The 26321-nt window shown below is 40.0% G+C and overlaps 1 protein-coding gene across 1 annotated transcript in view; it reads left to right on the top strand.

The window, feature by feature from the left end:
- The window catches only part of LOC107707742 (myelin transcription factor 1-like), a 92121-nt gene extending 68489 nt beyond the window's left edge, over window positions 1-23632 (top strand). Inside the window, exons 4-21 of the mRNA XM_016511830.1 lie at window positions 2929-2983; window positions 4253-4283; window positions 5350-5412; window positions 5918-6195; window positions 7013-7903; window positions 13091-13591; window positions 13829-14019; window positions 17476-17739; window positions 17828-17982; window positions 18083-18145; window positions 18358-18426; window positions 18630-18692; window positions 19343-19426; window positions 20323-20544; window positions 21684-21775; window positions 21876-21979; window positions 22116-22259; window positions 22365-23632. Of these exons, the coding sequence (XP_016367316.1) occupies window positions 2929-2983; window positions 4253-4283; window positions 5350-5412; window positions 5918-6195; window positions 7013-7903; window positions 13091-13591; window positions 13829-14019; window positions 17476-17739; window positions 17828-17982; window positions 18083-18145; window positions 18358-18426; window positions 18630-18692; window positions 19343-19426; window positions 20323-20544; window positions 21684-21775; window positions 21876-21979; window positions 22116-22259; window positions 22365-22508 (3414 nt within the window). The 3' untranslated portion in view covers window positions 22509-23632. The remainder of the gene's footprint in view (window positions 1-2928; window positions 2984-4252; window positions 4284-5349; window positions 5413-5917; window positions 6196-7012; window positions 7904-13090; window positions 13592-13828; window positions 14020-17475; window positions 17740-17827; window positions 17983-18082; window positions 18146-18357; window positions 18427-18629; window positions 18693-19342; window positions 19427-20322; window positions 20545-21683; window positions 21776-21875; window positions 21980-22115; window positions 22260-22364) is intronic.
- The last annotated feature ends 2689 nt before the right edge of the window (window positions 23633-26321 follow it).

Raw genomic sequence — 26321 nt, 5'->3', positions numbered from 1 at the left:
CTGGAGAGGTTTGAAAGTGGGGATGTCCTTGAGCTGCTTTTGTTTGCTATCTTTCATCAACATAAAAGAAAGTCTCTCCCTCTCTCATCCTATCACCTCCCCCCTTTCCTTTTTCTGCTTAGGTGTGTGTTTTTGCCTTTAAGTGGATGCATCCCTTTTCCTCCTCTGTCACTCTTTCTTCTTCACGCTTTTTATTTGGAACAGCCCATTTTTTCAACCATCTATCTCTTTCACTTCTGCATTGGGAAATTCATTGGAAGATATTTCTAATGGGGGGCTCTGGGATGGGGAGAGAAAAAACAAGAGCGAGTAAAAGCGAGAGAGAGAGAGAGTCCTCGCTCTCTCCCGTGGGCCCATAAATGTATTTTTTTCACTCTGATGGAAAGGGTTCATCTGAAGCGATTGATTTATTGATCTAATTTGAAATGTTTAAAGGGTTGCAGTCGCAGGCAGCTCTTTTAAGAGCATCCAATTAGATAATACCAAACTCCGACTGATCAGCGTCATCCAACTGTGTGCAGAGGAATCAGAGCCAAGCTTATTCTCATACTACCACACGCTCTTAAAAGAAAACACATGAGCGAGTGCGCATTTATACACACACGCATAAACATAAAGCTCTCTCGGTTGTCAGTCAGAGCGTTAACTCTGCTTCCCTGATGGATGGCTCAGATCTCCTTGGCGACCGTATCGGCCTCCTTTAATTGGCCGATGCTTTCCGCAGGTAATTTTGGAGATGTCAGTAGTCCTGTCACTCCAGTGACAGTTGCCACGCCAGGCCCGGTTGCGTCCTTTTCTTGTAAATGCGAAAATGAATAAAAGCCTCATTTATGCGCACAGGAGGAGGAGGGGTGACCTTCTTTGTGAAGTCATTGCCCCCAGCCAGCAATTTACATAGAGCTGTCAGAAGAGCACGAAGGAGTGACTCCGTCCGCTTGTATGGAGAAGAGAGGGACACAATTAATAATGTAGCACGCGGCCCGAAGGGATGCGCGGACGTTCTCGCACTCAGAGCGGTAAAAAAAATGTTGGCTTTATCTTACCGTTTTTCTGCCAATTTTTCAGACGTCCCCAGTTCTCAAAATCACTCACTCATTTCTCCGCCAACGGTAGTAATTAAAACGCCGGGGAAGGACAGGTTTGAAAACATTAAAAGGCCTTTGAACGATATTACGAAAGAAAGATGACACCGTCTTGCCCGTCGCAAACACCTCCGCTTCATTCAGATTTAATGAGGCGGAATTCAAAATAAAAAAGCAATGCAAACTCTGAAGCGTTCACCTGTTCGAAAGAGATGCGTAGCTATGGTTACACAAACATGAAAGCCACACGGGCCCTGTTTGATTCATGTGTTGACACTAAGGAGACAGCAGTGGAAGACCAGAGGAAGCTACAGTGGGAAAAGAATAAAACGACACGCATCTGCCCCTGGCTTTTGTGCTGGGGGTCAGAGTGGTCACAAAGCTTGTTTCGGAGATACAGAGAGGGCATAGAAGCCTCACAGATGGGCGAACCACACACAACACAACGCACAGTGTTTGCGTCCGCCGTCTCCCGGGGGCTATTTGATCATCAATGTGAGAAAACTTTCCTCTCAGGCCGGCGAGTCGAGCTCAGAGTGTGAGAAGCGAGTATCGGCGTGCATAAAGCCGGCTTGTTGCCGGAGAGCACGTGTGCTTGCGATCAAAACGCCCCTGGGAGAGGAAGAGAGACTCTCTGTGCACCTGTCTGCCCGGATACACACACACAGCCAACTTTCATCACCCCGTACGCAAACTCCCTCAAATCGAACACAACACACTCATTATCCGCCCGTTCTGAAAAGTCAGCAATCAACAGGAAGTGGCACTGCCAGAGAGAGTGCGCAGGGATAAAAAAGAAAGAGAAAGGGAGCGTGTGAAAGAGAAACTCCTCTGTGAAAGTGCAGTGTGCCCTTGCCAGCTCCAGCGCTGTATTAAAGGCGGCAGCTGGGAGCGGGGTGAGCAGCGCTCGCGGAGGGTCAAAAGGAGAGAGTTTCGTGGATTTTCAAGGATTCCGTTCCATTTAAATCGCAGTAAAGTAATCAAAGCTAATGGCGCCATTGTGCCACCAGAAAAGATCCAATGGCTTTACAGTGAGCAGACTTCCCTGCGTCTGTGTGTGTGTGTGTGTGTGTGTGTGAGCGAGATTGAGAGGATTGACACCTGCTCCTTTTGTGCCAGAAAGCGCAGCGAGTGTTGCGATCGGGGACTCAGTGCGGGAGGAATTTACAGTGATTTGGAGTGCCTGTGTTTGTCTTATTTCTGTCGCTGTGGTTAATATTGCTATTGTAATTACCACTCGAGCTTGCCATGGGGCCGTGAACGCAAATGGGTTCCTCTGGCAGATGCCATGCTCTGCTGTGTCCATCCAATCAGATTGATTGTTCAGGGCCTCTAAATTATAAGCTGATGGGGGGTACAGAAGGGTTAGGAGGGAGAAAACACTGAAAATGTACTCAGATTTAAAGGTTGTTCCATCCATCCATATATCTACCTATCTATCTGTTGTCTGTCTATCCGTCTGTCTTATCTCGGTCGTTTCTTCTCTATCTATCTATCTATCTATCTATCTATCTATCTATCTGTCTGTCTGTCTGTCTGTCTGTCTGTCTTTTGTTCTCTCTGTCTGTCTATCCATTTGTCTGTCATTCTTTGTCTATCCATCTCTTTGTTGATCTGTCTATCTTTCTGTATTAGTGTTTGCAGTATAAAAGAGAAAAAGTGCTCAGTGAGTATTTACAGTATGAAAGTGTGCTTCTCATACATTATTCATGACTTCATTAACCTGAATGTATGGTGTGTGTGTGTGTGTGTGTGTGTGTGTGTGCGTGTGCGTGTTAGCTTGTCTGACTCTCTTTCTCCTCCATCTATCGCTCTAGTCCTGACTCTCTCAATTTCTCTCTGACAGATGAGTTTGGATACTGATGACAAGCGCACTCGCACACGGTCCAAAGCAGGAAGAGGTCAGTGAACCCTCTCTCTTTCTCTCGCTCTGTCTTTCTCTTTTTCTCTCACCTCTAAAACTCATTTCTTTCACTGGTCAGCTGAGCATGTCTTATATGTTCGCTCTAGGCATATCTAATATTTTAGCTTCTCTCAAATAATCCTGCTCTTGGAGTCTCTAGAGGTCCTTTTGCAAGAAAATCCTATTCACTATGTAGCATTCAGTAAGTTTAAATGGAGCTTTGTGAGAAAAAAAGAGCATTCAACCAAACGCTATGTCGAAAGTTAAAGAAATGCTTTGAAATGTTACAATTTTATATGCATGACCAGATTACCCAACTGTTTGTTTTTAGAGGAATGATCTGGGTTCAGTAAAAGTTCAGCTCTATGGACAGCATCTCCAACATATACCACCATCAGTAATTCTGACTCATCCCTCAGCTTGTAAGAAATTGTTTATAATACACATGCAATAAAAAGTCTATGGGTTAAGCCATCCAGGAAGGTTAAAGCACTTTAACTCTGCCATACACAAATGTGTTATTTGAGCTGTAAATCATCCTTTTAGTATAGGGACTTTCATTATAGTCAGCAGAACTTATGGTTATGAATTATTAATTTATGTAGGTGGAGTTTCAATTACAAGACACAAGAGTTCCATACTATAGTACTTTACAAAATAGCAATGCCACATTCATTACTAGTATCCTGATGCATATAATGTTAATGTTGACACTTATATGGTCATGAATAGAGTTTATTTTCAGTTTAAGTAACAGACTGTTTTTGCTGGTTTTAGAAATTCTAAATGCACTGAACCCAACATTTCTCTATAGATAATATATTGCATTTATCTCTTCTTTGCATTACTTTTCTTTGACAGTTTTTATTGTTTTAAAATGAATTGAATTGATTAGAGAAAGGCTGTTCTTTTAACCGTCTGCAGTTTTGTTCTGATTTCACCACTAAACTAAACTGTGACGATTAATCATATTTTTGTGCTGATTTGTGCATATTGTACATTTTTTTCCATCATCAAGGCTTGATGTTTTGGCTGACTCAGGTGTTTGTGTCTATGTATATATATATATATATATATATATATATATATGTACTGCATGTGTGTGTGTGTGTGTTTTCTCTTGGTAATGCAGTCATGAGTCTTACTGCATATGGCCTCCTGGGCTCTATATATATTTGTGATTTATTGATTGTGGTTCTGTGCAATTATTTGCGGCTTTAGATTTTTCTGCTTAATTTTCTGTTCCTGATTGTCTCTCCCTCTGCAGTTCCCTCAGAGATTGTTGGACAGGAGCTGAGGTAAGACAGATTAGTTCTGTAAAGTTAAATATGCCATTTTTCTCCTCTGCAGCAATTTTTTCTTTATGTTTTAAATCCACGTTTGATCATGTTTTGGTTTGCAATGCACGCCGCTTTACAAACAAAAACCATTTTAATGTCACAACCAAACTCATTTTCAACAGTTCGTATCATCAACAAATTTACTGACAGCAATAGAAATCTTCTATATGTGTGGAGTCCACAGGTTATTTACACCTTGTGCTTTTGCTTTGCCTGATCAAGCATTTGTTTCAGATGGCCAGTGTCTGCTAGTTCCTATAGACCCAACAACACAAAATCTGTGCGTGAGGGATATTAAAGCCTCGTATTCTCAGCTTGTCAAGTTATTCTCTACATTTTCCTCTGACGGTCAAGTGCGCTATGAAGTTTACAAGAGTGGAATTTATAACAGCATCAAAACACTCGCTAGCCATCAGGGTCACTGAAGCTGCTCACGGCCGTTTTCTGTCACAGATCTTAAACAGCTTAAAAGACGACCTCAAAAGATGCATTCATACTGCAGCAGAACAGAATAATAAATACTTCAAGACATGATATGTTATGTATATAATTGGATTTGTTAGCCATAATATTGTATTATTGATCTTGTGTGTTTTTCTATACAGTACATACAAGATCGATATTATGTTAGAAGTTAATAACATATTCTATTATATATATATATTAAATATTGTATATATATTAAAATGCATGTGAACACAAGATTCAAGTTCAAATCGCAACCCTCTTTGCAGGTAATAAACGAGAATGCCAATGAAACAAATGTACAAAATATTAGGGATTTCTCCGAAAGACAGAAGGGATTTCATGAAACGAAAGAAGGGCCACCACAGGAAACGAAAATCAATCACAGCTCCATCGTATTGACGAAACAATTGTTTTGCTAAATTTAAAAATCGATGTTTGTTTGTTTTGTGCTGGCCGTGGAAATGCGGCTCCTGATGAACTATTTAGCACACAAGCACCACGAAAAACCAAAAAAAGCTATAAAGCATCTCTAATTTGACCCCATCTATCTGTTCAGCTGCCCTACTCCAGGATGCAATGGCTCAGGCCATATCAGTGGCAAATATGCCCGACACAGAAGGTACAACAGATGACATGCCCGTGTTTTGCTCCGTAGCCCCTGATTCACCTCCCTCTGCGGCCACATAGCCTTTCCTGATCCCAAACGCTGTTTAGCCCGTAGACTAGATCATCTTAATCTTCATCTCTTCCTCTGATAATGACAATCTCTCTCTCTTAGTCTCCCTAATAGAGGTCTTTAGGCAGGGTATTGATTATTGGGTAAGATTTATTTGTGGATCTCATTCTATTTATTTGTGGATCATAATCTATTTATTTGGAATTAAGCAACAATTCTATCTCCATAAATGGCTGTGATTTTATAAAGGCTTTTAGCCAGCACACTGCCCCCTACAGGTCAATATCCAACATTGTTCCATTTCTCATCTGAGTTTCCATAGACTGTTTAGCATGGCATGCTTGGCTTGCATGCGTGTAGTTTGCATGTTTTCATTGTTTTTACACTAGCACTGTAAAAGTCCTTAAGGTTGTATTTCTTATCGAAGATCTTTCTTCTTCTCTTATAGTGCTTTGAGTTGCCCATTGGCCAGAAAAAGGCACCTACAGGAAGCAGAGTCAGAGCAACCTGCTTCCAAGAGGAAGTCTCACCCGCTGAAGCTGGCGATGGATGAAGGATTCAATGCGGAGAGTGAGGGGAGCGGAGAGGAGACAGAGTTGAGGGAAGAAGAGGAGGAGGATGAAGAACAGGTGAAGCAGAAAGTTAGCGATCAAGAACATGAAGAAGAGGAGCAAGCGAAACAGAACACAGAGACCGCCAATACAGAGGAGGAGGATGGTGATGAAGGTGAGTGATCAAAAATTTTTTGTTGTTGTTTTGGGTGATGAATACAGTTATATTCATACAGAGATTGGTTATACGCTCTGTAACCGAAGTGACTGCTGTACATTTTTAGAAGTCACAACCTGATTTAGAGAGCAAATTTCATTCAAAGGAATTGCACTCAACAGCTAGTTGACTGTTACATCATTGACATTGACACACAAGCATTGCACGCTTTCTGGGTTATTCTTTGCTGTCAATGTTGGAGCTCCAAACTCTCTCAGGTGACAATAAATGTTAGAAAATAAGGTGTTGTGCAGTAAGAAAGCATTCTTGTTAAATGTTGAAGGAAAGGGGAAAAAAAACAGAACCCAGAGCATAAAAGCAGTTGTCAAAAACAGTTTAGAATAAAATCAAATCCTTTACGATCCAATACAAAGTCTTGAAAATAGATACTTTCTTCTGTGAAACAGAAAAGAAGATATTTTGAAAAATGTCTGGGTTTTTTTCTTTTGTACATACAATGAAAGACAACATTGGACCCAACTGACTTTCATTATATGGAAGAAAACACTGACACATCAAAATATCTCTGTTCCAGAGAAGAAATTATACTGGTTTAGAACGACATGAGGGTGAGTAAATAATGACAAAATGTTCATTTTTGGGTGAACTATACCTATAATATCTAGGCTTTACTTTGGACTCTTGTCCGTACAGACAGTATTCAATCTGCTTCTGATGCTGTAGTATGTACTGGACAATTTGAGAGTCAAACCTCTGACAATGTAAACATATCTTTAGAAAACTACACATTTTAACATTTGTGTCTCTCATACAGAGGAGTGCATCATCATTGAGACGTCATCCTCTGAGGATCTCTCTAACTATCAGCACATAGTGGCCAACTCAATGACGCACCTCAACAACCACAACAACGGTGCCATGTCACCCCAACAACAACAACAACAGTCCATCACAGTGGAAACACAAGATAAAAGCCCTTTTAGGGAACCAGAAGAAGAAGAGAAAGAAGGAAATGAAACAGAGGAAACAAGGAACCAAGTAGGAGTTCTGATGTCTAAAGAGAATGGAGTGATGAAAGGTGAGATTAAAGATGAAGAAGAGGACATGCACACTGAGAGCCAGAGGGAGTCAGACCACCAGTATTTTACTGAGGAGATGGAGACACAACATGCTGAAGAAGAAGAAGATGATGATGATGATGATGATGATGATGAGGTGTTGAGGTCTGAGATTAAAAGAGAAGAGCCATACAAGGAAGTTCAGTCTGAAGAGGAAGGGGAGAGAGAAACCACCCCTTCGGTTATCACTGCCGCTCAGGGATCTCACGCAAGGGAAGACTATGTTTCCCACAAACTTACATTGCCAGAAAGCTACAGCTCTAGTAAGGCCGCCACATCATCTCATGTGGTTATCGAAGTGCAGTCTGAGGAGTCAGAGAGGGATGCTGACTTGGAAGGTAACGATGACGATGACGATGGCGATGACGACAGCTTGTCTCAACGATCAACGGTTGCGGACGAGTCTGAGATGTTTGACATAATGCGGGGGAACTTGGGCTTGCTGGAGCAGGCCATTGCTTTGAAAGCCCAACAGGTCAAAGCTCATCGTGAGCTCAGCCGCATTCCCGAACACCACCGCTTCTTTCCTCTCAACGACCGATCAGGCAAACACATGGAACATATCCGCAAGAGCTGCTTCGGAAAAGGTCAGATATTTGTCATTTTACCTACCAACCCCTATATAATTTCTGTTTTCTTTCAAATTTAGGGATGTAACGATTCACTCAACTCACACTTTCGTTTCCATATAACTATAAACTATGATAAAAGTTCATCAGCATGCATTGAATAATCCCATGTTGTAGCGCAAATTGCAACCAAATAATGTGCTCGTGCGACCAGCTGAGACAGTTAGTTGCAAAAGAGCGACCAGTGGGAAGAATGAGTCTGGAGCCCTGATATGCATTATACAGAGGCAAGAGGGAAAGAAAAAATACCATCGAAAGACAGTAAGTTCCCCTCAGACATACATTCATATAAACTCCTACCCCTAACTGAATCGCGATTTGTTTAGCATCACAACCGATTTGAATCGTCACATATTTAAATCGATTTTCAACCGGCTCGCGGTTAATCGTTACATCCCTATTGAAATTAAATTGTGACAATTTTAGTAATAATGTTTGTACAAAATCTTTACATAGTCTTCACATCATTTTTTGTCTAAAACCATTCTTACGCAAACTTGTCGTATCAATGCGACTATTTGTGCAAGCATGGTTATGTTATATGATAGTAAAAAAACTTTTTGTAAATTGTATATAATCTGATGCAATTTATATAAGAATGCTTATGCAAAGTCTTTGCATAGTATCTTCATAGTTTTTAGTAGGGGTGGCACGATACCATTTTTTCAGAACCGATCCCGATCCGATACCAAAAGTTCTGAGTATCGAACGATACCGATACCGATTCCATACCAGCACAGTTTTTTTTTTCTATACCTCAGTGTGTGTTGACCTGATCATCACTCTTTTTTGTGTTACACACAATCTACTAAATATAGACAACTTCATTATAAAGAAAAATAACAAATTAAAAAATATATAAAAGAAAAATACTATTATAAACTAGGATAGTGGATAATTCAGCAGCAAAGGTTACGATAACACTTTCTATGAAGCCCGTATTTATAATACATTATAAGGGTATTCTTAAGGCATTATAATGAATGCATAATGCATTATATAAAAACTTATAATATGTTATATCAACTCATGAATAATCATAACAACAGTTATAATACATCATAATACTTACATATTTGTGGTTATAAGTTTAAGAGTATGATTATTTATAACACACAATGAACACCATATTAAATCTACTTCATTTACAGAATAATGGACTGTATCATATCTTGACATTGTTTATTTAAGATCTGCACAGTATCTTACTACAGCTTGTGAGTGGTTAGATGTTGAGTGTTATTTGAGTGTTTCCTGTGGAGCTAATGTTAATTAATGGATGTGAGCTTTATACTCCACCTGAAAAAAATGCAATGTTTTATATGGTTACATTTTATTTTGATGGCCCCCTTAATCAATCGACTATAAGCAACTTTGCAACTACATGCCAACTAACTCTCATTAGAGTATTAGTATGCTCAAGAATGGTAGAATCTAGTATGGTAGAATAAGTTGACGTACTTGCAAAAAATGAGGCAGCAACATATGATAGATAAGACAGAACAAGAAAGGCTATTAACAATATTTCATTGCGCAAAACTATTATAACATGAAAGGCTCCAATACAGAGCGGCACAAAGCGCTTATGCGCATCCTGTGCGTAGAATGATACGCTTGAAGCAACACGGAGTCACAGCGCGCAGTCAGTGTAGTGATCTCTAACAGACACCCTGTAGAAAGTGACATGATTTAGAATTAGCACTAAACTCCAGCAAGATAAATTCCTTTTATGCAAAACCACTGATGTTTATCTACAGATCAGGTATAATAATAGGAACATTATCATCTTAGAGAGTGTTTCGTCATCTTGACTGTCGTAACCGAACGCGACGCGCAGTTTGAATGCTGAATGGAGGATGACAGACAGCCGAAGTGGAGAAGAGTTTACTGGAACTTGAATTTAACGACTTAAATATTCATCTGTACTTCACATTAAACTGTGGAACGGTCTCAGAACACTTGAACTATAGTGCACGGAAACTTTATGGTGCTTTATAATGTTTTTGTGCCTTTCGTGGGGCTTAACAATAACACCAAATAGTATATGCACAATATCGGATTTGGATCTGCCTCGTCTGACGGATACCCCGATCCAGCAAAAAGTGGTAGTATCGGAGCGATACCGATACTGAATATCAGATTGGCGCACCCCTAGTTTCTAGAGGAAAAAAAGTAAACTGATCCATCAACATGATTGTAAAGTTTTTACAGTCTTTACGTATTACAATTTTTACGTAAAAAGTTATGAAAATGCTTTGCACAACCATCCTTACATAAATTTTTGCAGTAATGTGATCATTTATCTGCAAATGATTTTTTAATGAAAAACTATGTAAAGATGTTGCACAACCACTGGTGTATCAGTTAAATTGAAGTCTATAAACAATTTGCACAAAACTTGATTTTTTACGACTTAACTATTTTAACAATATTCTTGTGTAAATTGTATGTACTGTAATTTTACATAGTTTATATATAGACCTCTCATAGTATATTCATGACTTTTACAAAAAAATGGAAATTGTTGCATTAATGCGACAATTTGCATAATAATGGTTGTATGAATTAGCCTAGATTGTGTTCATTTGAGTCCAGTTGATTAAAGAATCGCATCGTGAAAATGTACACAACACTCATTTTGTGTACAGAAATTCTTCCTGCTTGTGTTTGAGCAATGAATTTATACACACTCTAATGCCACAAACCATTTCATAAGTGCACTCAGAGTGCTATTTAAACTTCGCACATATGCATTTTTCAACACACCCTACGCAAGTGCTCAAATATCAACAAATTCTCATAAATAAACACCCACACATGATTAATCAGAAAAAAGATTAAAATGGCAAGCTCTCGCTCAGGCAAAGAACTGCAAGATTAATACTGGGGGAAGCAATCTGGAGAGTATAAATGGGTCAAATGAATTGGTTTCCATAGATAAACTCCAGCCTTAGTCTATAATTACTGAAGCACTTAGAAAGAGAGAGAGAGAGTGCGAGTGAGTTGAAAGGGAGAGAGGGTGTGTGTAATTAGATTGGTTTGGCACGTGTTTATTTGTTTATTGGTTTTGTTTGTGGTGTTGTTCTGCTCTTGGTTGGCACCGTGCCCGGTCCGTGTGGCGCTGGATTCAGCCGAGCGCTCGGTAGGGCTCCACACCCCCTCTATAACTGGCCTCCTCACGCTCCGACCAGTTTTAATTAGGAGGTGCATGTCTCGTTAACATTTCAACATTTAATTAAGGAGCCACTGGAGCGCACATGCAAGCTCTTTCTCTCTCTACGTCTCTCACTTTCTCTCTTTTTTCTTTTTTTCTCTCTCCCGTCTGTTTTTCATGTTTTTCGCTTCTGCCTTTGTCCTTGCACCTTCGTTCATTTACCTTGGACCCCACATACTTATTCACTCTCTCCTCTTGTATAATATGGAGATGTGCTTTGCCAATGGTAAAGTCTGTTTAATGAGCTCCATTTTTCAGTAGATAGTCCAATAAACCCCAGCGCACCCTCACTGAAGATAATAATCCTGTATGGAAACATCCACCTGCCCAAACGCATAATGACCGTAATTATCACCGTAAATGTGCCCTCTCATGGGTCCAGAGGCAACTTTAACAACTTCCAGAGAGCATGAAACCGGAGAGCGTGTTTGTGCGCAATGTGTGTGGTAATATGCCCGTCTGTTGTACGTTTCTGTCCTGACAGAAGTGATAATGTCTTCAGATAAGGTTTGACTGAGGAGTATTGGAAAAATAATTACTTTCCTTCAGGAAGCATGTCTGTGGTCAGACAAAGCAATGCGGATTATGAAAATAATAAGCAGTCCTCTCTTATTGTGTTATTCTGATTTAAATGAGCGTCAGTTCACTGAGAAAGCCCATTAAGGGAAGATGTCGACAATGAGAAGTCACCAGAGAGACCTTTGACGGCTCCGCATGCCACCCCTGCTAATGGGATGCACTGACTAATGAAGAGACAGGAAGCAGAGGGTAATATACTTTACATGCCATTGTCATGCAGATCATAACGCACGTAGGTGTGTGCGTGCGTGTCTTCCTTCAAACCGTGTCTGGTTCACGCCTGAAATCCGTTAATGATGTTAAATACAGAACACAGTGTCATAGTCCGCAATGACACGGACACCCACATGCTAGCATTCTTTAGCTAGTTTCCAAAACCTAGCAAGCCGCCTACTGCCTACTTCTAAAACAGCATCCTAACCCTCACTGAAGCATTTAGAATGTTCTACATGAGCAGCACTCCACACTGCAGCCTCAACTCGCAATGGAGTTTGACCAAGGAAAGTCATTTCAGGATTGCAAGACCAATTCCTACCTACTTGAATAAGGTACATTACAAAATGTTAAAAACTGCTTGCCAAGTTCACATTTCAAATACCTTATTCCGAATCAGCAACAAAATCTGATTTTGAAAAACGTTTTTTCAGTCAAATAACATTAAAAATGCATATTTGAAGATGGTCCAGCTAATGCGCATGTACTGTCTGTAGTGTACATTTCAGGATACTGCCTGTTTTTATGGAAACCGTAGCTTCTAATGGCAGCTGCAGTGATGCAATTACTTTATCAATTGGCGATTGGCTCTTTTATTTGGAAGGCAGAACTTATTTCACCGTATTTCTTTCTCATCCATAGTACTATGTGTGAACCATCTTGGTATATAGTTGCTAAGCTAATAGCTCAGTATTCTAATAAGCACAGAACTGCACAGCATAGACAGAGTAAAATAATCAATTTTAATTACATTGAATAATATTCCTCGCATCATCTGCCATTGCAATTCCTTCTGGGATTGCCTTCTCTGTGAAGGACACATGCACTGCTGCAGCCTTAGAATTTAGTTAAAAATGTGACATATTAGGAAGCTGCTTATGTTAAGCTGCAGTGTTCACATCGGGAGCATCTATGATGCTTTAAAATGCCGCCTCAGTAGGCAGCTCACTAGTTTCTGGAGCACAGCAAATGTCTTTTCAGAGTTTTTCTTTAGAACAGAGAAAGGGCCGCAAGGGCTCACGGTTCTTCAGGAAAAGGAGACCGTTTTAGGGCTTCAATTCCATGCTATACGATATGCTAATGTGCTCAGTGCTGATAAGACACTATTTAATCCTCTTCTCCTTCAGTCATCCTGCTTTAAAATGCTCTCTCTCTCTCTCCCATTTACTCTTTTACCGGCTATTTATCTGTGGGACTTTTCCTTCCTTTTTCTTTTTTGCTGTATCTTTGGCTCATTGTCAGTCTTTCAATTCCGCTTCTCTTCTGCTGTCTAATTCCAGCCCACTCTTTCACTCTTGATCTTTTATGCTCACTTACACTTATCCTTTTATGCTTCTTTTTTCTTCACTGCAGGGATATTGATTCTTTTGTGGAGGAAAAAAATGATGGAACCTTCTCTCTCTCGCTCGCTACCCATTTTTGCAGGCCCATGTGTTTTGTGAAGCAGTTGGAGATTCCTCCGCACGGCAGCTACAGGCCCAGCCTCGTCCCCGCCACACCACGCGCTAATCTGGCCAAGGAGCTGGAGAAGTACTCCAAGGTGTCCTTCGATTATGCAAGCTTCGACGTGCAGGTGTTTGGCAAGCGCATGCTCGCCCCAAAGATGCACACCAGCGAAACTTCACCCAAAGCCTTCAAATGTGAGCAGGTTTAGTCACGGTTTATGAACACTATGTATAATACACTCCTTGCAGGCAGAGATGTGTGTAAATGGTGTGCTTTGTGAATAGTACGGCTAAGGTTTGAGATTCTTCATTGTCGTACATCAAGGTTAGCAGTAAGTGAGTTTGGTAGAGTGCTCTTCAATGAATGGATCAAGTACTATTTATAATACTAAAATTACTATTAACTAGAGCAATGTTCTCTTTTCCCCATAGCCAAACCTCCATTCCCCAGGGCCTCCCCCCCAAGTCCCAGCTTGCACAGTGGTTATGGAAAAAGCTCCTCCAGCGGCTATGATTATTCCCATGATGCCGAAGCTGCTCACATGGCCGCCACTGCAATCCTCAACCTGTCCACACGCTGCTGGGAGAGACCAGAGAACCTCAGCATCAGACACCAAGATAAGGTACAGAACATAATCTCATGTAACAGACAAATGCAATCGGAGTTATATTAAAAAATGTCCTGGCTCTTCCAAGCTTTATAATGGCAGTGAATTGTGGACGTGATTTTGAAACCCGAAAAAGTGCATCCATCCATCATAAAAAGTACTCCACGTGGCTTTAGGGGTTAATAAAGGCCTTCTGAAGTGAAGCGATGCATTTGTGTAAGAAAAATATTAATATTTAAAACTTTATAAACCGTAATCTTTAGCTTCCGCTAACTGTCGTACGCACGTTCACGAAAGAGTGGCATTCCAGCGGATGACGTAGTAGGATACGGTTTACTTCTACTGAAACTTCTGTCATTTAGTAGAATAACTAATTTACTAAAGACAGCACTCACTAGCTTAAAACAAACAGTCGGCAAACACTAGCACCCAGACATTTCCAGTGCCTATAGATTAGTGTTTCTAGTAACCAACTGAAAGTAGTGATGCTAATAACTAAACAGAAACATTTTTAGTAGCTTAGCTGTTTTGATAATAGAGCAGGTATTAGCTAACAAGCAAATTTTTCATACAAGTATTGGGTAGCTTTGACAAAACACAAGCTAGCTGAGGCAATAATCAAACTTTTTTTCTCAAGTAGCATTAGGAAGTAATTTGAGCAATTTTGTTCATTTGGATTCATTCTCATTTCATTGCAAAAAATCACAAATTCTTTTGATCTAAATCTTTGATCAACAGTGTTCTCTATAAAGAATTTTACTTGTTTTGTAGTAAAATAAAATGTAGCTTAATGCAGCTGTTTTTGATTCATTTATTCAAATTAGGCTGTTTTCTAGGCTTATTAGCTACATTTAGTTCAGTATGTGTTCAAGTGTGATGCTGGCACTCTAATTAAGATCCTTATTGTTTCTATTGTGCCAGATGAATGCTGCTCTGATTTACTCTGATCTACTTTAGATGGCTTAACTACTTTAAATTATGAGTAGCTTAGCAGGCTACAGTTTTAAACTAGCTTCTACAACGTCACACCATGTGTAGATGTATAATAGTTAATAAGAGTGGTTTATAATGGTTAGCATCCATCGATTGAAGAAATACTGTCTCTATGTGTGATTGCTCTTCAGCAGGGTTTGTATCAGATGAACGTAGCGTTAGCGAGAATGCGTTTGCTTGCTGTTGGGATCTTATTGCGTCATCTCTCCTCCCTTTCATCTGTCCCTCCGTTCGTTTCATCCTTGTCTCCTCTTCATGTTGTTATTGCATTAAGTTGATAGTGAGCTCCCTAGATAGGGCAGGACCAGGTGCTCCATGTTCTTTTATTCAATATTTCCATGGTTAATGCAAATGAGGGCATCTCTCTCTCATTCCCTCTATTTCCTGTCCCTTTTTTCTTTCTTTTCTTTCCTTGTGCCTTTGAACACCCAAAAATACAATCTATCAGCCTCTCACCCCCCTCCTCCGTCTGAGAACTCTGGGATCTATACTGTAATTGGAGAAGCTCTGTCCTTGATATTGTGATTTTTAAAAAAAGCTTTCTCCTCAGCCCAGGGAGTGACTACTTCATCATTTTTCAATTTCCTGACATGTTTTTAGCAGAAGGGGATAAAAGGTGAAGATTAATGGGCAGAAAGGCCCAGTGGCTCAACGCTAATCAGACTGGGTGTCTACTGTGTGTGCACATCTCCAACTTCATATTCACACTCAAATATGTAAACATGCCCGTTTTAGCACTAATCCATGCATCATCCATCTACATACAATAGGAATGTATGTAATGGATGTGTTTTAAAATGTGTACTTTGTTGTTAAGCTTTATTCCGTGTTTGTTTGTTATACTCAAATTTTATAATTTTACTTTTTTAAAGTTCATAATTTTACTTTTCTAAGCAATAGCATTGCACTGCCTTGGCCTACAAATACCCACTGCATTTACAAACACCCACAACACCCTACAAGCACCCACTGTATTTACAAACATCCACCACATTTACAAACACCCACAACACCCTTCAAACACCAACAAACACCCTACAAACACACACTGCATTTACAAACACCCTATAAACACCCACCACATTTACAAACAGCCATAAAAACTCACCTCAATTACAAACACCCACATCATCTTACAAACACTTAATGCATTTACAAACATCCACAACGCCCTACAAACACGCACCACATTTACAAACTTCCACAACACCCTACAAACACGCACCACATTTACAAACACCTACAACACCCTACAAACACCAACAATATTTACAAACACCCACCGCATTTACAAACACCCACAACACCCTTCAAACACCAACAAACACCCTACAAACACACACTGCATTTACAAACACCCTATAAACACCCACCACATTTACAAACAGCCATAAAAACTCACCTCAATTACAAACACCCACATCATCTTACAAACACTTAATGCATTTACAAACATCCACAACGCCCTACAAACATGCACCACATTTACAAACCTCCACAACACCTTACAAACACGCACTACATTTACAAACACCTACAACACCCTACAAACACCAACAATATTTACAAACACCCACAAAACCCTACAAACGCACGCAGCATTTACAAACACCCTATAATGACCCACCGCATTTACAAACACCAGCAAACACACACATTTACATACACCCACAACATCCTACAAACACTCACCCCATTTACATACACCCACAATACCCTACAAACACCCACTGCATTTACAAACACTCACCTCATTTACAAACACTCACAACAACTTAGAAACACGTACTGCATTTACAAACACCCCACAAACACAACCATATTTACAAACACCCACTGCATTTACAAACAATCACGACACCCTACAAACACCCACCACATTTACAAATACCCGCAACACCTTGCACTCACCACGTTTACAAACATCATGTCAAACACCAACCGTATTTACAAACACCCACCTCATTTACAAACACACACAGCACCCTACAAACATGCACCACATTTACAAACACCCTACAAACACCCACCGCATTTACAAACACCCACAACACCTTAACAACCACATAGCAAATTGCTAAAAAAAAAAAATACAGCACACCCAAGTATCTGCATAGCAACACCTTGGCAACTACCCACAACACGCTAAAAACCAGTAATGCATTTACAAACACCCAAAACACCTACAAACACCCACTGTATTTACAAACACCCTTAGCAGCCGCAAAGCAACGCCTTGGCAACCAACCACAAAATCCTAGCAACTACATAGCAATGTGCTTAAAAAACATGCAGAACAACATAGCAACACCTTGGCAGCCACCCACAACATTCGAGGATTGTGACAAGGAGTTTTGTACTACGCAGATTATTTTGTGAAATGTAAAATAAGATTTAAATTCTGTAAAAATATGTATTTTTTATCATAATTACAAACCCAGTTATTAATTATAAATTATTTTATTTTTTCTGTTGTAGAGTATGGAAATTGAGGTGGATGAGAATGGCACCTTGGACTTAAGCATGAAGAAGCCTATAAAGAGAGAAATGGGCATGTCTTGCGCCAGCCCTGAAGTGCGTTCCCCTGATCTGTCTTCATCATCTTCATCATCATCCACATCTTTTCACCATGGCAACAGCAGCATCTCACCCCACTCTTTACACACCCATAAACAAGAGGAGTGGGAGGGGCCTCTGGACTACACCAAACCCAATCGGCAGAGAGAAGAGGAGCTAGAAGAGGTACAACCGTTTCCTGTTTAATTTAAATGAGGCCGGATCTATCTATTGTTGTACAAACCAGCATAATATTCATTGTATCTTCGCACAGATGGACCACAGCACTCAGTCATTTACCTCTTCCGACCCGGAGGATTGCGACATGATGCATGACAGCCTTGAGGACAGGAAGTACCCCGGAGAGGTCACAACCCCCAGCTTTAAGGTCAGGTTCCAGCCCAAGGACAACAAGAAAGAAATCCTACTGTAAGTCACATCTAATTTGCATCCATTTCTGTGCACAAATTGATATTCGGCACAATGGAATCATTTCACTCAGTCAGGCTTTTGTGTTTGTCCCTTGCAGGTGTCCCACTCCGGGCTGTGACGGCAGCGGACACATCACCGGAAACTATGCATCGCATCGCAGGTATACAGTGTCCGGGGGTCACCTCTCTGTACTTATTTTGCCTTCAAAGGGGAAATATAAAATAAAACAAGACATCACATAGATGTTATCTTTCGCTTGCTTAACTCTCGCCTGCTCTTTGCTTTTTACGCTGACTTGGGACGTTCTGGGTTCTTTCACTTTATCTTCCCCTTCTCTCTTTTTTCCCCCTTGTTTCTTCTCAACATTTTTAGCCTGTCTGGGTGTCCTCTCGCTGATAAGAGTCTTCGGTCCCTCATGGCAGCCCACACAGCCGATCTCAAGTATGTCTGCTCTACTTCTGATCTTGTCCTTTGTTCTTGTTCTTGCTAAATTCTGCTTTTACTCTTTTCTTGATATGAAAACAGTACAGTACTTAAGACTCAACTTAATATTATTCTAAAATTACACCGTGACCCTGCTCTTGGTCAAGTTTATTTCAGGTATTATAAACCAACACATTTAACGTTTGACTTCACTTTCCCAGATGTCCAACTCCAGGATGTGATGGTTCAGGCCATATCACTGGTAACTACGCGTCTCACAGAAGGTATGGCCCACTGAACAATCCCTCCCACATACATACCAATACACAAACAGGACAGAGAAGTTTAGTGATAGCTGTATGTTAGACACACACAAGTATATGCCACACTTCATTTATTGCCCGTCCCCATTTATTGAATAATATTTTAGATAGGAAACAGACCCCAGATCTTGTGTAGTTTTCTTTCTACTCTGTTTATCTAAAAGCTTGCTGAGGCCACTGTTTCCTAACCAGGCACGAGATATCAAGCAGTAAATCCCATGTATTGCATATGCTGTGCTCAGTAGCCCTGGCTACACTGAATTATCATTGGCCCAAACTCCTACTCCACATAGCTATTGAGAGATTCAGGTAAATTTGGCCACTTTTTGCCATCTCAATGAGGAAAAGTGTCCCAATTTACCTTATATTACGTATCAAATATGTTTCGATTGGCTGTGATTTTGTTGCATCATGTAGCATTTCACTTTCAGCATGAAATTGCTGGAGACTCGTTGCATCGTGCCTGGTTAGGATATGGTGTATGCTTGCATCTTTCTTAATAGTATTTGAGTTTGGTTTCTCCTGCATTGCTTTGGGTCAGTAGTGCTGGATCCTTATTATTCTGAGTTTCTAGCTCCTCTGATCATGAGCTGCATACTCTCTATTTTCAGTTTGTCTGGGTGTCCACGGGCCAAGAAAGGTGGAATAAAAACAACTCCCATCAAGGACGACAAGGAGGACTCCGAGCTCTTAAAGTTCGTACTGCATAGAAAGCCCAAGGCTTTTCCCCCTTTCTTACTGTACGGTAAAAAAAGACACAATTTAGGCGGGATATTGTAATGGAATGATCAAATGTTGGATAATAGGTTTGTCCAACCACACAGTCATTTAACAACAGTGTAAAGCAGTTTAGAAAACCCCTCTTCATTCAAACAGAAGTGATTTAATCAAGCATTTCCATCTAGAACCACTTGTGATCCCAAAATACTGCTTGTGTTCTACTTTGTTAAATATCACCTTGGCAACCTTCCAAATCACTCACTCGTACATGAGCTTATGAGTCAGTGCATGGAGCCCCGCATGGCCAACTAGCACTAGTGATGTTCAAATTATTTTGGGAAAAGGCCTTGTGTGTTTTATCCCATTGTACAACTTCTAAAAGCATGAAGACAAAGACGCCTAGTTACACTGCTGAGGAAATAGAAACTGTGAACAATATATTACAGCACAGATGGCTCATGGTGTATTGAAATATTGCACATGTTTTTGTTTGTAAGTCATCTGCAGTGCAATGTGTGGGTTTTTGTCTTCTTGGTTTTTTTTTTGCGACTGCCAAGCGTAGGAGCTTTTTATCCACATGATTCCACTCCAGTCAATGAGCAGCCGGCATATGGTGGCACTCAAGCTCCCCAAAGTGTAAAAATGTCTTTCTTCAGTTTATTTGAATGTTGTAATATTCACACTCACTGTTGGGCAAAGTATGTAGCTAAATATGACCCTCTTTACAAAACTGAATAGAGACTTGAGTGAGACAGAGAGTAAACAGATGGTAACTGTAGTCAATAGCAAGGTGATATTTCTGCTCTCACAATCTCAAACCACACTCATATGTTTTATTCCCTCTATCTTCATCTTTTTCCTTCTCTCACAGATGCCCAGTGCCGGGTTGTGACAGCCTGGGTCACATCAGCGGGAAGTATGCCACTCACCGCAGTGCGTATGGATGCCCGTTGGCGGCCAGGCGGCAGAAGGAGGGTTTGCTGAACGGGTCTCCATTCTCATGGAAGGCCTTTAAGACAGAAGGCCCAGCCTGTCCCACACCAGGATGTGACGGATCGGGACACGCCAACGGCAGCTTCCTCACACACCGCAGGTACTTGAATGGCGAGAATATAGTTTTGACAGCTATGTTAAATTTGTACATTTATTTGAAATTTACAACCAGTGGAGTGAGTTTGGGTGGGAAACCTGTTTGGAAACAGTCATTATTTTTGCACTAAAAGTGCAGTCACATTATTGGGGCCCTATTCCGATGGGACTAGTTTTTCAAGAGGAGTTTAGAGAGATATGTCAGAATCCATGTTTTTCTCACACAACCACTATTAAAATTCTAGAGCAAATTACCTACTGTTTTTCGCCAAACTCAGTGGTCCTTTGAGAAATCTAATCCTGTCCAAATGCATACGTCTGTGATTGTTGTTCCCATCGGTACTTTTCATGTCTTTTTACTAACCTGACCTATTGTTGCTTTTGCATTTTAAACCCTTCAATATGGGTGGCATCCGACAATACAGTTAAAGAATAAATATAAAATTATGGGGAGCCAAATCGTGGAAACTTTATACTGGGAATTTTAATATTAGTGTCAAGATACATGTCTAGATTGCTCTGCTCAGTTACATGGTTTATTATAAGCAGGCACTTCTATAAACTCATGTAAATGAGTCGATAATGTTTTTATAATAAATGGAAATTTTATTTTAAAAATAATTAATTAAAAGATTAGTCACATGTGATGCTCGCTACCACAGCACATGAGCTTCTGTATTGCCCACATGTCCCACTTCTGCAATCAACATGGAGATGTAAGTCCCATGTGAATCTTATATAAAATTATAGATGTGGGTTTGATACGAATTGTAACTAAAACGTTGTTCAGAAATCTAGTCTCATCTGAATAGTCAATAATATAGTGATACTTGAAACACTGTTTACTCAAAGGTCACTTCCAAACCAAGCTGCTTTATGTTGATCAATGTAGTGAATTTCTGTGTTCAAAGTTCAACCAACTTGAAATGTTCGCCTCGCGTGTCAAAATTCCCGTTTCATTGATTTTCCTACAGAATTTAACCATACAAATGTAAATGTGATCGCAGCTAAATAGCACAGAAATTATCTACTCTACTTTTAGGTTTAAGGGTACTGGCCAAGTCTGAGTCATTATGGGACTGCTCATGAAGCAAATGTGCTGTGTTTTGTGTATAATAATGAAACAATTGTGTTTGGCCCCAGTCTCTCAGGCTGCCCCAGCGCCTCCCTTAACAAGAAGAAAGCCAAGTTCCCTGGAGAAGAGTATCTCAGCACTAAGTTCAGAGCCAGTGACGGTGAGACATCCCACATTTCTTCTATATTTTACCTCCAACCTCACTTCTGTAATATTTTGTGAGACACTAAATGTGACAACATTTCTCTTTCTCTTTACAGTGTTAGACAATGATGAAGACATCAAGCAACTCAATAAAGAAATCAACGAGCTCAATGAATCCAACAATGAGATGGAGGCAGATATGGTCAACCTTCAAACACAGGTTAGCCACACATCTCCTGACAATCTAAAAGAAGAGAGACTAAAGACTACCACATATATAAAAAAGCAACATCATGATATTACCATGTTTTTTGGAGCATAGGAAGTTGAAATAATCAGCTTTTTTGGTTATTTAGATTACATCCATGGAGAAGAACCTGGAAAACATCGAGCAGGAGAATAAGATTATTGAAGAACAGAATGAGGCATTGTTTATGGAGCTGTCTGGACTCAGTCAAGCTCTTATGCGGAGTTTGGCCAACATCCGTCTGCCTCACATGGTAAATTACACAAACTCCTACAGCAGCTTCCATAACTTTCCTCTCCTACATGAATTAGACACACCTTTTTAAATCCAACGTTCCCATTTCCGTTTTCCTTTGCAGCAGGAGCCAATCACAGAACAGAATTTTGAGAGCTACGTGAGCACCCTGACCGACATGTACACCAATAAGGACTGCTACCAGAACCCAGAGAACAAGGCCCTTCTGGAGACCATCAACAAGGCGGTGAAAGGCATTAAGGTCTGACTAAGCCAAAAGACGAGGATGAGAAGCAGAAGCGTGGAAGAAAAATAGAAACATGGAGCCATTGAGAAGATTATACAAATGAAACACAAAAAGGGCATTCAGGTTTTTTTGAACAACAATCTAAACCTTCATCCCAGGGAGCATTCTGTGAGTTCAAAAAGAGGTATATAATATATATTACTATGAGGACCAAAATCCACAAATGCTGCTGGATTGGAAGGTGAAGATGGAGCCAAATCCTTTATTTACGGAGGAAAGGAGAGACACAAACATAGTTTTCTTTACAGTTTTTGTTGTTTTACATTCAAACAGTGGGAAGTTTTGGAAGAAGAGGAAGCTGGGAGTAGAACTTCCAGAAAATGTGCAGCTCAGGCTTTAGGCGAAAGAGAGTCTTTTACTCATTTGTGAGAACGCTGCTCCTCTGAAAACAACAAAAGTGACGCTCCAAATACAAGTGATCCCTACGTGAGTCCCAGCAGAACAGACATATGCAGTGTTTGCTCGTCTTTCATTCTTTTCCAGAAGAAAACCGAAGCATTTTTGGGTCGTGGGGAAATTAGAGAATGTTGTACTAGCATACAAAGTGAGCGAAAAGCGTGTGCAACCTTATCAGTGCCATGCAGTTGACTCTGTAAATTTCACCCTGTTGAAACACTAATTTATCTCGGCAGCCATTTTTTTGTTTATTGGTTTGTTTTGTTTTAGAGATACAGGCAGGAGTATTAGCTTGCTCTCGTTTATTTGTAGTACTTACACTGTAGGAATATTTACCCAGCGTAGTCATATCTCTTACATATGAACAATGAGTTGCACTTCGTTTCAGTCCATTCAACATCAGACAAGATGTTGGGTTGTCACTGATCTATAAATTATACGAAACTTGTCCAGACACTACTGTAATTTATTTATATTTTGTTATAATTTAATTTTAACTGTATTATTTATTTGAATTCACCTATTTAAATATTCACAGTCCTTCTGTTTATAAAAGGTCATGAAAATGTGACAAGAAACTTGCCACATCAATATTTGGAAAGAGAAAAAGAAATGTACCACTAATTTTTATAACTTCTTTTCATTTGACAATAGAGTTTTAAAACATTTTTTTAAGTGCAAATATTTTTAACCAACGTTTTGATAATTCTGTACATTTTTTTTTCTCTTTCTCTCTACCTGTATATCTATCTCTATTTGCATTTTTTTCCCCGAATTTCCAACACAGGTGAAGGAGAAATATCATCTCTATTTATTATTTATTTAATATTTATGATGAAATTATGAACTGTGATACGGTTGTAATGTATATTTATTTTGTAACGTCTCGGTGTGTTTGTGAAGTCATAGTAGTCTTGAAGAAACTTTGGCGATATAAAAAAAATAAAGACAAAAAACATGTTTTGGACTACAGAATAAAACATGATGATTATCGAGGGTTTTCCTTATACCAGCATTACTTCCTATAGGAATGTAAAGAGGAGAAAAAGCAATTCCAGTACTGTCGAACCTACAGCTTTGACTCTTACCCCGTCCGTCTCGACAGGAAGAAGACTTTCCTTTGGATCCTCTTGTGTTTTTTTTTTGTTGTTTTTTTTTTATTTATACCTCCTCAAGCTCTCAGTAGTGGCCAAAAACTGTTTCCCCTGAACAACCCTAATGAATTGCAAATGGATTATTTTTGCTTTCTTGCTAAACTTATCTTTGTTGGACCATGGGAAGCGGGTGGTCGTTTTTGCGGTGGGGCACGGAAGACGAATACCAACCATCCTGACGCAAACTCTTGAACCACAATGTCCTTACTCGACTAGTATCAGACAAGCATACACCCGTGTAGCCTTATACTAGATTTTTATTTCTTCGATGCACAAAGTGCCACTGACCTGTGCTTTCGTTACCGACTCCGCCCATTCAGCAACCACACTACCCTCGGGTCATGTGACCGTGGCATAAGTGGGGATTGTTACAGATGCCTTTATTCCTTTGCCGTGATGGCCATACCTACACAATATATTCATTCTGTATTTAAAAGAAAAAAAAAGAAGACAAAAAAACTATATATAGTATATAAACATACATATATTTTTACAGTGTAATTGTTAACTCTTTTTCTCTTATAATAGCTAAACAAAAACAATATCTTTCCAAAAGCTGTGAGTACTACTATTCATAGAAGACTAAATAATATAAAAAAGACAGACCCAGTTTACTGTGGTTGCAGGATACGATGTGTTTTATAATATGTAAACGTACATTTCTAAAGCGAAGAATACGAGGATGTTTGTAGAGTTTCCTATTTTCTGGTCCAAACTCGCTGGGCCTCTGTATGTAAGTCAGCCGCATTAATGGGACAATGGTTAACAGATTAGTCTTAGGCTGTAATCGTTTAGACGCATTGTACTGTGCTGAAAGTTCTCCTCGGTGGATCTGTCTTTAATATTGTATGGTGTTGTGCAGTTCTGGTGGGACACGCCACACTTGGATACATGTGTAAAATGCCAATCATCGCAATGACATCTGTATGACTCATAATAGCGAGTTGTGAAATGAGCATTGTGCCTCTATTCAGCCAGTCGTTTCGTTAAATAGTACACAGCGGTCATGTTGTTCATTTGCTATTATGGCAGCAATATTGTGATGGACAGAACATGTGTGCACTTTTCAAAAATCTTGAATGCCAACTAATGACCTTTCAACCAAAAGGTTTTTCTTTATGTGCACGCGAGTGTGTTAGTGGATTATTTTTCATTTGAAAAAAGGTACAAATGGCTAACAGACAACTGTTCATTGCACCAACAGGATTGGGATCAAATATCGCAAATGTCTTTGACTTGTTTGTTGTTGTTTAATGTGAACCTGTATCCTGTCTGAAATGTCAAATGCCCTTTGACAGACATGTTTTTGCCTTGTCGCCAATACAAAAAAAGTCCAAAATCGGATGTGCGGTATCAGATCTGTTAGCTTTCGGCAACAAGCTCTTCGTTAAAACGAAAAAAAGATGTGGTTTGAGCTCTGAGATTGTCATTGGCCTGCCCTCGCGCATGGAGAAAACGAAGGAGACGCTAGTTGCATAAATCTTTGTCCATTTCCACAGAATGTCAGATCGGCCTCATTCGCCTCGTTCTGTGTAACCTTTCCGCAGGAAAGACGTGTGCGTTGCATTTCAATACCACAGCATTTCCTTTGCTTTAAAAGCAATCTGAAGGCGTTGTCTATCCGTAACGGCAGAGTTTTCATTAGAGTTCTTCATTCTATTAAATTGCGTAGAGGGAATACTCACTACAGATGTCATTTCGTCTTATTACGATGGGAGAAATATTTCTATCTGCTTATTACTACTGACGTGAGATAGCCTAAAGCATGTGTGAATTATTCTTCCTCGATGCATGCTTCTTAAACGCCTGCTGTCGGTGATGAAGAGTAGCTACGAATGTTGCTTGGCGAGGTCGAGTGTGTTGAATCTGCCTAATAATGTAGCATGTTCTCTGGAGCAGTGTAGAATCTGCAAATGCAAGTTAGCATATGTAACCCCTCCCCGTGGAACCAAATAAGGCTTGATTTAGCACCTTGTACTTGAGAGTCCGGCCTTTCGGAGACTTGTGCCAACTGTAGGTCAATTAAAACGGTTCCTCTGTCATTTCATGAGAAACGATAACAGCTAAAAAGTCGGAAGGCACTGTTTGTCCCATTAAGCTGATAGAACCAAAACGGCCCTCATTCTGTAGGTACTGTAGCTTACAGCTCTGTGGTTTTCTCATGTGTGCCTTTTCTCGCTTCTGTTCGCTGCAGGAAAGGGTGTGTTTACATTTAAGGACTGGG

This window comes from Sinocyclocheilus rhinocerous, unplaced genomic scaffold (genome assembly GCF_001515625.1).
Source record: "Sinocyclocheilus rhinocerous isolate Xijiao unplaced genomic scaffold, SAMN03320098_v1.1 scaffold565, whole genome shotgun sequence".
Taxonomy (NCBI): Eukaryota; Metazoa; Chordata; class Actinopteri; order Cypriniformes; family Cyprinidae; genus Sinocyclocheilus; species Sinocyclocheilus rhinocerous.
The sequence above is the reverse complement of the archived record's forward strand: the minus strand, read 5'-3'. Positions and strand labels throughout refer to the sequence as shown.